Source organism: Borostomias antarcticus (assembly GCF_949987555.1).
Source record: "Borostomias antarcticus genome assembly, chromosome: 19".
Lineage (NCBI taxonomy): Eukaryota > Metazoa > Chordata > Actinopteri > Stomiiformes > Stomiidae > Borostomias > Borostomias antarcticus.
Genome location: NC_140252.1, coordinates 6595046 through 6608120, shown reverse-complemented (window position 1 = coordinate 6608120; position 13075 = coordinate 6595046). Strand labels below are relative to the sequence as shown.

Below are 13075 nucleotides of genomic sequence, written 5' to 3'. Positions count from 1 at the left end.
TTGGATGGCCCTAAGTAGGGACCCCCTCACCCCATACTCCCGCATAACCCTCCACAAGACCTCTCGGGGGACCCGGTCGTAAGCCTTCTCCAAGTCCACAAAACACATGTAGACAGGTTGGGCAAACTCCCACGCCCCCTCCAAGATCCTTGCGAGAGTGAAGAGCTGGTCGGTAGTTCCACGACCAGGACGAAATCCGCATTGTTCCTCTTCGATCTGAGGTTCGACTATCGGCCGGACCCTCCTTTCCAGCACCTTGGAGTAAACTTTCCCTGGGAGGCTGAGTAATGTGATGCCTCTATAATTCGCACACACCCTCTGGTCCCCTTTTTTGAATATTGGGACCACCACCCCAGTCTGCCACTCCTTCGGCACTGACCCAGACTTCCACGCAATGTTACAGAGGCGTGTCAACCAAGACAGCCCCTCTACACCCAGCGCCTTCAGCATTTCTGGACGGATCTCATCAGTCCCTGGGGCTCTGCCACTGTGGAGTTGTTTGACTACCTCAGTGACCTCCTCCAAGGACATTGACGACCCCCCATCATCTTCCGGCTCTGCCTCGATCGTAGAGGGTGGAGTAGTCGGGTTCAGGAGTTCCTCAAAGTGCTCCTTCCAACGCTCAACAACCTCCTCAGTTGAGGTCAGCAGTGTCCCCTCCTTGCTGTATACAGCTTGGATGGTCCCCCGCTTTCCCTTCCTGAGGTGTCTGATGGTCTTCCAGAAACACTTTGGTGCCAACCGAAAGTCCTTCTCCATGGTTTCTCCGAACTCCTCCCACACCCGCTGCTTTGCCTTGGTCACGGCCGAAGCCGCAGCCCTCCGGGCCAGTCGATACCCTGCAACTGTTTCTGGGGTCTCCCGGGCTAACATAACCCGGAAGGCCTCCTTCTTCAGTCGGACGGCTTCCCTCACCACCGCTGTCCACCACGGTGTCCGAGGGTTACCGCCCCTTGAGGTACCTATGGCCCTCAGGCCACAGCTCCCAGCCGCAGCTTCAGCAATGGAGGCTTTGAACACCGACCACTCATGCTCGATGTCCCCAACCTCCACAGGGATGCCTGAGAAGCTCCGCCGGAGGTGGCAATTGAAATCTCTCCGGACAGGCTCTTCCTCCAGACGTTCCCAGTTCACCCTCACTACACGCTTGGGTTTTCCAGGTCTGTCCAGAAGTTTCCCCCGCCATCGAAACCAGCTCACCACCAGATGGTGATCAGTGGACAGCTCTGCCCCTCTCTTTACCCGAGTGTCCAAAACGCATGGCCTCAGATCAGATGATACGATAACGAAATCGATCATCGACCTTCGGCCTAAGGTGTTCTGATGCCAGGTGTACTTGTGGGCATCCTTGTGTTCGAACATGGTGTTTGTTATGGACAAACCGTGACTAGCACAGAAGTCCAACAACAAAACACCACTCGGGTTCAGATCGTGGTGGCCATGCCTCCCAATCACGCCCCTCCAAGTTTCTCCATCATTGCCTACGTGTGCATTGAAGTCCCCCAGTAGGACACTGGAGTCCCCTGCAGGAGCCCCCAAAAGGACTCCACTCAGGGTCTGCAGGAAGGCTGAGTACTCTGAACTGCTGTTCGGTGCATAAGCACAAACCACAGTCAGAGTCCCCCCCCCCACAGTCCTAAGGCGCAGGGAGGCGACCCTCTCGTCCACTGGGGTGAACTCCAGCACAGAGGCGCTCAGCTGGGGGCTAGCTAGTATAGCCACACCTGCCTTACGCCTCATACCGTGAGCAACTCCGGAGAAGAACAGGGTCCAACCCCTATCCAGGAGTTTGGTTCCGGCGCCGGTGCTGTGCGTGGAGGTTAGCCCCACCAGGTGTAATTGGTATCGCTCCACCTCCCTCACAAGCTCCGGCTCCTTCCCCCCCAGCGAGGTCACGTTCCATGTCCCCAGAGCCAGCCTTTGCCGCCCGGGTCCGGTCCGTCGGTGTCCCCCGCCTTCACCGCCACCTAGTTGGCAGCGCACCCGACCCCGACAATTCCTCCCGCGGGTGGTGGGTCCACGGGACGATGGAGGAGGAGATGGTGCTTCCACGTTGCTTATTCGGGCTGGGCCCGGCCGGGCTCCGTGGTAAGCCCGGCCACCAGGCGCTCGCATGCGGGCCCTCCGTCTGGGCCTGGCTCTAGACGAGGGCCCCGGGCTTCCTCCGGGCCGGGTCTCTCTTCCTTTAGGTTGTTTTGTCATACAGTATACAGCAATTGTTAGGTGACAGTAAAATCAACATGTTCAAAAAATGTTTGCATTTCAGCCACTTCTGTGAAGCTTGAAATAGTTTGCAAAGTTAAGCTGGAATGAAAATGAGGGCCGATCACTAGAGACTCGCATGTAAAATTTCACTCTGTGTTGCGAGCTGTCACACAGTGTCTTTCGTCACAAAGTATTGATAGCATGCCTTTTACACTTATGAAAGTATTTATATACTTGGTTTAAGGTAGATTTCAAAGAACACACGATGTGGTCGATTCAAGCTGGTTTCAAACAAAAGACAATACTTTTATTCTGTTACGATTTGCTAATTCGGACTCGAAACAGGAAGTGTATCCAAGTCAAGAGTACTGGGACTCTGTCGTGCAGTCTCTTTTATAACTTCGTATAGAGAGAGAGAGGTGACGGGCACTCAGACAAAGGGGAGTGACGTCACAGACCAAATGTTCTATCTAAACAGAGGGATTCTCTGGGAACGGATGAAAAGGAAGGTTCACAGAGGTCTGTAGGAAAACAATAAGAAACAACTTGGAAGTAACACATTGGTGATAGTTGAATTTCATTAACACACTGCACACACACTGTTAGAACCATGGTTTGACAGTAAAGCCAAAAGCTACTGTACCACAGATTTACACCGGCATGCCACCGCCAATACCGCCCAGCCCTAAGTCACTGTTGTAAGTCAATCTCAGTGTTCTGTTGTAAGATATAAAAAGTTAGTAACTGGATGGTTGTGTGTTTTGTCTCTCAAGGACATGGTCAATCGCCGAATATTAATGGACATGATGCTGAAGATTGCGAACAGCCCGTTATGCCCCAGGGAAGGGGGGGGCACCCCTGAACAGAGAACCGGACCAGGGCAGCAGACCCAGAGAAGCAGACGGACTCCAGTGTAACTCAAATAAGCCCGAAGGCGGTTTTAATAAATGTGATAAACAAAAGGTACAAAAAGGGGGATAACTAAGGTACTGCGGTGACCACACCGGGAGAAAAAGTAAACACAAAAACACAGACGGACTGCCACTTTAAGGTGGGGGGAATGTATGTGTGCGTGCGTGTGCGTGTGAATGGGATGTGAAATTAAGTGGATGGATGCGTGAGGGCAAATGGCTATGTGGAGGGATGTTGTCAGTGTGCGTGCGTTAGGCTACCGCGGGGACTGGCGAGCCGGAGAGATCCCCGTGGAGGAGCGTCAGGGGGAGAGGTCAGGTCCGAGGGGCACGAGGAAAGGAGCCGGTGGAGAGGGGTAGTCCGGGAGCTGCGTTGTTGGCGCGGGCGCCCGCGCTGAGGCGGTAGGCAGGGCGAATCGCGGAGCGGGAGGGAGGCGCGGAGGGGAGCCGGGAGAGCCGAGTCACAGAGGGAGGCGCGGGACGAAGACGGGGTCTTGGAGGGGAAAACGGAGAGAGGGAAACGAGGAGTTAACAGGTAAAAGGAAAACAACAAAGGGCGTTCCATCAGCTGGGAGCTTCGCAAAAGAATTACCAAGATCTCAGTATAACCAAGCACTGAGCGGCGGGGCTGCTGGCTTCTTGTAGCCGACCGTGATGATTGCGGCAGGTGAGCCTGATTGGTAACAGGCTGCACCTGCCGTGGTCTTGGGCTTGTTCCCGGGAGTGACCCAGCGCTCGTTCGCCCCGGCCCTGGGTGAGGCGGGGCCTGGGCTGGGACCACAACACAGCCAGCGCTATCGTCAGTTTATTCTTCTGACCCCAGAGAGCATGAGGTTAGTCACCCTCTTTTCACAGTAGGAAATGTCCCCGTTCTCTGTGCCTCAGGCAATTGTTAGGTGTTGGGAACTCTCACTGTTCAAGACAAATTCCCTCTCAAGTGCAAATATAGGTTCTCTATTGTAAACATGTTGATTGGCTGTTATCAGTGGGATGTGTAATGATGTCCTGTTGTCTTCCTCAGCTCGCTGCCTGTAAATCACCTGATCCGGATCCTGCGACTCAATGATCCGGATCGCAGCCAGAGGACTCTGCCCTTCGGCCAGAAGAGCCAGGAGGAGGAGGACGAGTGAGGAGGTTTTGGTTTTTGCCTCTCGTGATGCCTTTATTTTAATTTTTATTGATGAAGGTCTAAGGACCGCAATGTTTATTAAAGTTCTCCCACAGAGGTGAAAGATAGTGTGCGTGAGTTTTTCTTCTACTATATTTCCAACGCACCTATCTGTGCAGGTGTGCGAAGGCCTCTACTAGCCTTTATTTTAACAAAGATTTTGTGGAAACTGCTGAAACCTCCATGTTACATGCACCTGTGACATTAACAGTACATGCAACCCTTGTGAATTGTGATGTTTAAGTCAGTGTGAAACCATCTATGGCTTTTCGCATGGCAGGTAGCTCCAGTTCAAGCCCAGGGGGATGCCAAATCAAAATGTTAATGCATACTCGGGCATTGTGATATATTTAAAACAAAAAAACATTTAAGGTTTAAATTATGGTCTGGGCAAATACATAAGTACACCCTCATGTATTTGTCATTTTCTCCTAGTCTTCTTCCTCTTATACTTCATGCACACTTCCTAATAGCTTTTTTTTATTTTATTGTGGCAACCTAGGGGACAGAGAAGACCACACATGCCAAAATGGCAGTAACACACAGAGACGAGGGAAACAAGTTGCAGAAAATAACCAGAGGTTGTCACTTTAATAAACGTAACTTAGTGTTACAAATGAAAGATATAAAAAAAATCTACTCATGAGGCAGTATGCTTTCTGCCTCACCCCTCTTCTCCCAGGCTTCTTCTGGCCTGGATTTTCCAGTTTATGGTGAGGGGGCTGATTTGATTTCTGAGGTAGGTATGGACAATCAGCCCATTAAGCTCTTTAACCCACAACCTGTGGGGTTTTGGGAATTGCAGTCCCACATCTAGCGGCCACTCTGTGGCAAGCGGCCATTTTGGGTTGTGAGGGCCCCGAGTTGCCACAGTATTCTCAGTGATGCTAACTTAGCGACTGTCGCTAGATTTAGCGACTTTTCAGATCCCCCTGGCGACTTATTTCATGAAAAGCGACTAGCAACAAATCTAGCTACTTTTTCTGGTCATTTGGGGAATTATTGTGTTGACAAGGAAGCGAGCTCAGCTCACGAGTCATGACGAGAGAGAACTTTTTTTGCAGCCTTCACGTCCTGTCGACCTCTCTCCCTCGCTCGCCCACACACACACACCACGCGCTGGGATCCCTCCCGCAACAACCAATCGTATTGTCAGAAACGGCTAGTTTACCTAGAAACGGCTAGTTTACCTAGATAATCGTAGGCCTATTACATGTTTGTAAATAGCCTACGTTATAATTAAGGAAATTGTAGGCTATATTATTTTTCTGTTATTCTTTAGGTTTACAGACCTACGTTGTTTAAAAGAAAAAAGCTAATGTTATACAGCAACAAAAAAACAAGTTTGTAAATAAGTAGCCTAAATAGTTTGATTGTTTTTTCCATGCCCATCATCAGGGGCGTTTCGGATTCAAAAACATTAGGGGCTAAGGGAAAGCATCAGGGGCTGAAGTTCAGAACAGGTGAGACCTGCAGGAAAATATATTTTAGGGGCCCATTTGGGTTTGCCACCATGCACCAAACACACACACACCATAAACAGTGTTTCCCACAGGATTTTGGGCAGCTATGGGGGGTGGACCTCCGACCCTCTAGGGGGGTTGGGGGGCATGCCCCCCCGGGCAATTTTTTTTAACATTGTTAATTTAAATGCATCAATCTGGCGCACTTTGAGAGCAAAATCAAGAAGCCATAGCAATTTAATCATCAGACCACATTTGGTTATGAAAGGGGATGGCAAAGAAGTAATCATACACAAATCATGGTAAACAAGACGGGACTTTAATAAAAATCAATATTAAATAGCATCCAGGGTCGTGCCCAGTCTTTTTAATGAGAATACAGGTAACACCCTGACAAACAACTCAATGTGCCACATTTCTATCTACTGTACAAAATACTATTTAATGCAACATACTGCGGGACATGAGCCCTTAAAAAATGTCAGTTCTGAAAAAGAAAAATCTGGGGGGAAAATGTGCCAGTGGAAGCTGAAATGACTGCAGTTGCTAAAAGAGCCAGCTGACCATCATCTAATAAGCTTTGTTCACACGGCAGTGAAATGTGACCCAAATCCGATCTTTTTGCCTACATGCGACTCAGGTCTGATTTTTTCATGACTGTCTGAACAGTGCAAGTCACATGAAATCAGATTTTTTTTTAATCCAACCTGGGTCGCTTTCAGAGGTGGTATTATATCGGATATATGTCTGATGTTTTGCAACGCGTCCGCTGTCTGAACAGTCATGTCGCGTTTAATGCTACTTTTATGTCTCTAAAGCGGTGACTTGCAAATTCGTGAAGCGTTCCACTGTGGTGTGCTTGTGCGGCATACTGCACGTCACAATACGATCCTCATCCTTCTTCTCGTTACCCCCTACTAACACAATCAGGTTGCAGCAATGTTGCAGAAACGTGCGATTTAGACTTTTGTATGGTCCACTCAACGTCAAGTTAAACGTGCATGCAACGCAAACGCGGTATCTGCCATGGAGGTATAATATAACTGGAGACGGCATTGAAAATGGCTGCCTATTCATTTCAATGAAAGTTGCTCACCGGCGCATGAAGCCATTTGACGTAGTGGCCAAAGCTCGGTATTGCAAGTCACGTGACGGCATGCGGCCCAAGACCCTTATTTCCCATGGTTTGTGGATTATGATAGATAGGGCTAGAAAAGGAAAACAAAATTTTTCTGGGTATCATTCAGCATCAGAGACCAATCTAATCAATATAAAATTTTAATTCAATGGGGTTTTGTTTGTTTTTGAAGCCACCAATACCTGTATCGAGCCATTTGAAACATGTGCTGTGCACAAGCCTCGGGGACGCTGGTCGCGCGTTCAAGAGTCCTGCGAACTCGGCGGAAAGCACGTCACCATAGGAAGACCCGCCCTACTCTGCCTCTGATTGAATAGTTTTAAGGTCATGCAATGACGTCGGCTAACATTTGCTATGCTTTTAGCAATGAAGCTGCTATGATCATGCTAATCATAGATATGAACGTATGTCTATGATGCAAATGATCATGACATGTGGTTACTTTAGGACATCGTTGGAAAAGATCTAGAGGGTAAGTGGGTCAATGTTGAATAACTTAGCTAACATTATCTAATGTTACATTTCTTTATATTAACGTCAACTATATTGATAGGCTAGGGAGCTATGCTAACGGTAGCTAATGCTAACGGCTTAGGGTTAACTTTAGTTAACGTTAGTTAATGCTAACGTTACGTTCGGAGGTCTCAGATGTATTTCAATTTTTACATAATGTTGAGCATGATCAATGTGACATTGTTCATACATTGATTACAGTCTGTAATCTTGTCTGGCATTATTTAGCTATAGTGGGCTGATGCTACTATAGCATTTGCCACATTATACATCAAATTAATCAAGCATAGTTAGTGTTATTACCTGAAGGCATTATTACCATTGCAAGTAAGCATGCCATGTATATGCCATGCCTGGAAATCAAATTAATAGTGTAATTCCTCCCCATCATAGCTCATTGTACACTGATATAATCATTCTCCTTGCCTTTGCTAATACTCATCTCTTTTATCAAACTTTGTGCTAGGAAAGAAATCTGTCTGTGATTCGTCGCTAGTGCTCATCCAGGCTGTTGTCATCTCCCGCCTGGACTCCTGCAACTCCCTACTTGCTGCCATCCTGCAGCGTTGGCCATCAGACTCCTGGAGAAAGCTGCTGCTGACCTGGTGTTCAACGGCCCCATGCTCTTCCACAAAACTTCCCTACTCCGTTCTCTGCACTGGCTCCCTGCGCTGTCCCATCCAGTTAGCTGTCCCCAATGATTCACACGGTTTTGCCTAAGGGTTCAAATAAATAAAATACATTCTATGTAATACACAGTGTGAGAAGAACTTTATTTGTGTTGTTCTACAGACATATTGACTTATACAGGTTCTTATCACCACTTCAACTCACCACAGTCACTATCCTAAAGACAACATTCTATAGAAGTGATATTGACATTCATTTCTGCTAGTTTTGATGGCAATAATTTGAAAACTAAAGATACATATCACATTGCTACTTCATGAATAGTATGTGTAGGCCTATTCTCTTTGATATGAAGGGGCACATAAACAATACAATTATTTACTTTGGACATATTGTGATTAATTCAGTTCGACCATGGAGGTATTATATACTGTACACTACACTCACTCTGTAAAATACTATAGGTGTGCAATTTGTTTGTACAGTCTGGTAGTTAAATGGTTAAAAATGGGCAAGCAATAACATTGGAGGGAAATGTAAACTGACACTGATGATTGTTTCAGAAATGGTCTGAGACAAAATAATGAAATGTTATACATCAGTATTGTGAAACACTGAACATATTTTAATGACTGACAAGGAGAGAGGAAACAGTACAAGTTAATCAATAATAACTAGGTCACTATGAACAGTGTGTATTATTGGCTCTGTTCTGACATCAGTGCACAGTTCATTCCACCACTGTGAGGCCAGGACAGAAAAAAGCCATGGCCACGCCAATCTGCCGTAGGGGGGCTTGGAGCAACTGGGGAACCAATCACCTCAAGGCAGCAGAGCTTGACCACAGCCTGGAGGTCGGAGGGAGCTGTTCATTTGCCCTGTAGGCTTGCACCACAGTCCTAAACTGGATGGGACAGCGCAGGGAGCCAGTGCAGAGAACGGAGTAGGGAAGTTTTGTGGAAGAGCATGGGGCCGTTGAACACCAGGTCAGCAGCAGCTTTCTCCAGGAGTCTGATGGCCAACGCTGCAGGATGGCAGCAAGTAGGGAGTTGCAGGAGTCCAGGCAGGAGATGACAACAGCCTGGATGAGCACTAGCGACGAATCACAGCCAGATTTCTTTCCTAGCACAAAGTTTGATAAAAGAGATGAGTATTAGCAAAGGCAAGGAGAATGATTATATCAGTGTACAATGAGCTATGATGGGGAGGAATTACACTATTAATTTGATTTCCAGGCATGGCATATACATGGCATGCTTACTTGCAATGGTAATAATGCCTTCAGGTAATAACACTAACTATGCTTAATTAATTTGATGTATAATGTGGCAAATGCTATAGTAGCATCAGCCCACTATAGCTAAATAATGCCAGACAAGATTACAGACTGTAATCAATGTATGAACAATGTCACATTGATCATGCTCAACATTATGTAAAAATTGAAATACATCTGAGACCTCCGAACGTAACGTTAGCATTAACTAACGTTAACTAAAGTTAACCCTAAGCCGTTAGCATTAGCTACCGTTAGCATAGCTCCCTAGCCTATCAATATAGTTGATGTTAATATAATAAAGAAATATAACATTAGATAATGTTAGCTAAGTTATTCAACATTGACCCACTTACCCTCTAGATCTTTTCCAACGATGTCCTAAAGTAACCACATGTCATGATCATTTGCATCATAGACATACGTTCATATCTATGATTAGCATGATCATAGCAGCTTCATTGCTAAAAGCATAGCAAATGTTAGCCGACGTCATTGCATGACCTTAAAACTATCCAATCAGAGGCAGAGTAGGGCGGGTCTTCCTATGGTGACGTGCTTTCCGCCGAGTTCGCAGGACTCTTGAACGCGCGACCAGCGTCCCCGAGGCTCGTGCACAGCACATGTTTCAAATGGCTCGATACAGGTATTGGTGGCTTCAAAAACAAACAAAACCCTATTGAATTAAAAGTTTATATTGATTAGATTGGTCTCTGATGCTGAATGATACCCAGAAAAATTTTGTTTTCCTTTTCTAGCCCTATCTATCATAATCCACAAACCATGGGAAATAAGGGTCTTGGGCCGCATGCCGTCACGTGACTTGCAATACCGAGCTTGGCCTGAAAGCCCATGGTGGCTTCAATGCGCCAAGCTGATCCTGGGGGCTTGGTATCTGCACACAAGTTGCTGCAACGTGCAGGCCCAACGTGTCTGCAACGTGCCTGTAATGTCCACACAACGTTGTGATTTCCGCGATGATTTCGATGTATATGGCTGCAACGTTGTATACACGTTTATATATTTGTTACGTTGCTGCAACGTGGTCTACACTTCCGTTGGCTACATTCATAATTTGCATTACAAAACAAATCGGCTCCTTGCACAAGCTCCACTACTTCCTGAAACTCTACAGGCATATTTCTTTACCGTCCTATACTATTGGATAGCAATTGCGATGAATCCGGTGTGCAGCACACCTGATCAATCACTTCCATCCACTAGTATAGGACAGGAAAGAAATCGCCTGTAGAGTGTCAGGAAGTAGTGGAGCTTGTGCAAAGAGCCTATTAATGCTATAGTCAATGCAGCAAGCAATATTATGGTACAAAAGTTATGACAACACCATTAACAGTTAAGAACAATTTATTTTATTAAAAAAGTACACACAATGTCTGGCCTGCAACATGATAAACAAGTTTTTAAAACAAAAAGGATTTAAAAAAACAACAAAAAAACAGTTATTTACAAAAAAAAGTTATTTACAAAAAAAATGACAGGCTGTGCTCAGATAGGGGGGGGGGGGGGGGGGGGGGGCTGTGCTCAGATGGGCTGCGGGTGGGCGTCAGATGGGCTGGGGGGCAGCTAGGAAGGGAAGTCTTCCTCATCAGAATGCTGGGCAGTGCTCAGATGGACTGTTCTTGGATGGGCTGTGCTCAGACGGACTTCTGCAGATACCTAAAGACAATGAAATGGCCGTAAATACACAACGCACATACATGCACAAAAAAGTGGTACACAATCTTTGGAATCATGCAGTGTCACTGGGTAGGAGAAACCAAAAAAAAAAGACATCACTTACCCTTCTGCATTTAGCAGGGGCATGCTTTAATGTCTCCTGCAGCTGGGCGGCCACCTCCGCCATCGTAGCCTTCGGCATAGAGACCATAACTGCACCTTTAAGTTATCAAGAAAGGTAATGGTTTCAATTCACATCGGTCATGGAACAAAGACGATGTATTAAAAAATATAAAAAATATGAACCATTTCTTACGTGTTAGAACATTGAAGAGTGTCATACTCTTAAGTGGCTTCTTCCCGTGCACACTGTAGGCGCTCCACACCGCATGTGTGGCAACAGCTGACAGCACCCGTCGGACTGTGTCCGCCAAGTCTCTGCCACCAATGGCACCTAGGTATTGTCTGCAAAACAAAGACAGTCATTTACTGTACCCTTCCCTGCAAAAATAAGAGAAAGTTCTGCCCTGCAGACACTCACCATCTTCCTCTGATGTTCCCGGTCCTTCAACCTGGCCTCAAAGACCTGAAGCTCCTCCTCCGTTTGGGCAGGGTCCAGTACATCCAGCACTTCTCCCTGGGCTCCAGACTCCCCAGGCCGCATGCTCTGGGCCAGTTCCCTCACACTCTGTGCAAGCTCATGGAGTTGCTCCCGCAAGTCTGAGAACTGCTGATGTACAGACCTCTGGAAATCTAGATAAACACAGATGTGGCTATAAGTACATTGACATAAAACTAAATGAAACTCAAAATATATCCCTGCATGCAACATGAAGTAGTTCCATACCAGCATCTGCAGAGCAGCATCGATTCGGTAGAGGGGTACATGGAGTCAATGGTGCTGGAGCCGTTTTCTTGGGCGACGGCATCACAGACCTAACTGAAAAACAAAAGGGATAAAGGAAAGGGATTAGCAGGAAACTGTATGGTGTTGGCAGCATGTTTTGGCTTCTGGCATTTGAAGGAAAATAAATTAAGACATTAACAGGTAGACATCACAACACCACAGCAGAACATGCCACTCTTACCTGGTCTGGCTGGGGTGCTATATGATCTGGCTGGGGTGCTATACCTGGGGTCTGGGCCCCGCTCGCTCACATGGGACAAGCTTGGAAAATCTGCAAGATGAGTAAAATGGTATTCAAAATAAATAAAAAATAGTCCAACTATCAGTGTGCAGTAGGCATAGACATTTCATTTCAACACAAACATGCATACCTGAATTGTACAGCACACGTGGAATGTACTGGACAGCCGGCAGAGGCCTTTCAACTCCGGCACCTGGCATACTGTCTTTGGCCTGCATTGTTGGGACCAATGGCTGTCCTGGGCTTGGAATATCTAGTGGAATATCAGTATATTAGCTCAGATTACTCGATTTCAAAAGTACTACTCTTTTGGGACTGTTGAATGCACTTTAGTATATTACCTTCGTCACTGGAGTGATAGCGCGTGTTGCGCCGTCTCTTTCGAACGTCTTGGCACTCGTCCATTGACGACTGCTGCTCAAAGACTTTTGCCATGAGCCTGGCACCTTCGTAATGATCTGTGTGCATAAAGTACCATAATCAATACATTTCAGCCATCCTTTTTCCTCAGAATAATGAGTCATGATCTTCCCCCCCCCCCCCCCCATCAGTATTTTTTAACAGCTTAAAATGCAAACAGTACCAGTTGTGGACTTTGGAAAAACCCGGACTCTGTGGAGCGCCCAGCCAGGGTTAGGTTCCACACAGCTCTTTATCCGTTGGCTGACTTTGTTCATTGGCCAGGAACACATCTGCAACTGTGAGTGAAACCATGTTAGTACCCGCTTCCCTGTACAATTGAAAAGTAGCACACCAATCAGAAACATTGTTCACACAAACATGTTCTTACCCCATCCTTTTTGGAGAGCCAGGATACTGAGACAACCGACACTGTCCTCCCCCAGAAACTCCACACTGCAATACAGTCTGCCCAATAAACAAAACAATATTAAGGTTATAAACACATAAGGACCCTATGGGAAAGTAGGCAGAGGGGAAGAAGCGA

The 13075-nt window shown here is 46.7% G+C and overlaps 1 protein-coding gene across 1 annotated transcript; it reads right to left on the bottom strand.

The window, feature by feature from the left end:
- Nucleotides 1–5724: 5724 nt before the first annotated feature.
- On the bottom strand, nucleotides 5725–12582 carry LOC311321928 (uncharacterized protein; the record flags this gene model as incomplete). Its single annotated transcript, XM_084453943.1, has 6 exons — nucleotides 12471–12582; nucleotides 12260–12382; nucleotides 12070–12159; nucleotides 11829–11921; nucleotides 11667–11734; nucleotides 5725–5754 (listed from the first exon to the last, which is right to left on the bottom strand). The coding sequence occupies exons 1-6, from the start codon at nucleotides 12562–12564 to the stop codon at nucleotides 5725–5727; spliced, it is 498 nt and encodes a 165-aa protein (XP_084310069.1). The 5' UTR covers nucleotides 12565–12582.
- Nucleotides 12583–13075: the final 493 nt, after the last annotated feature.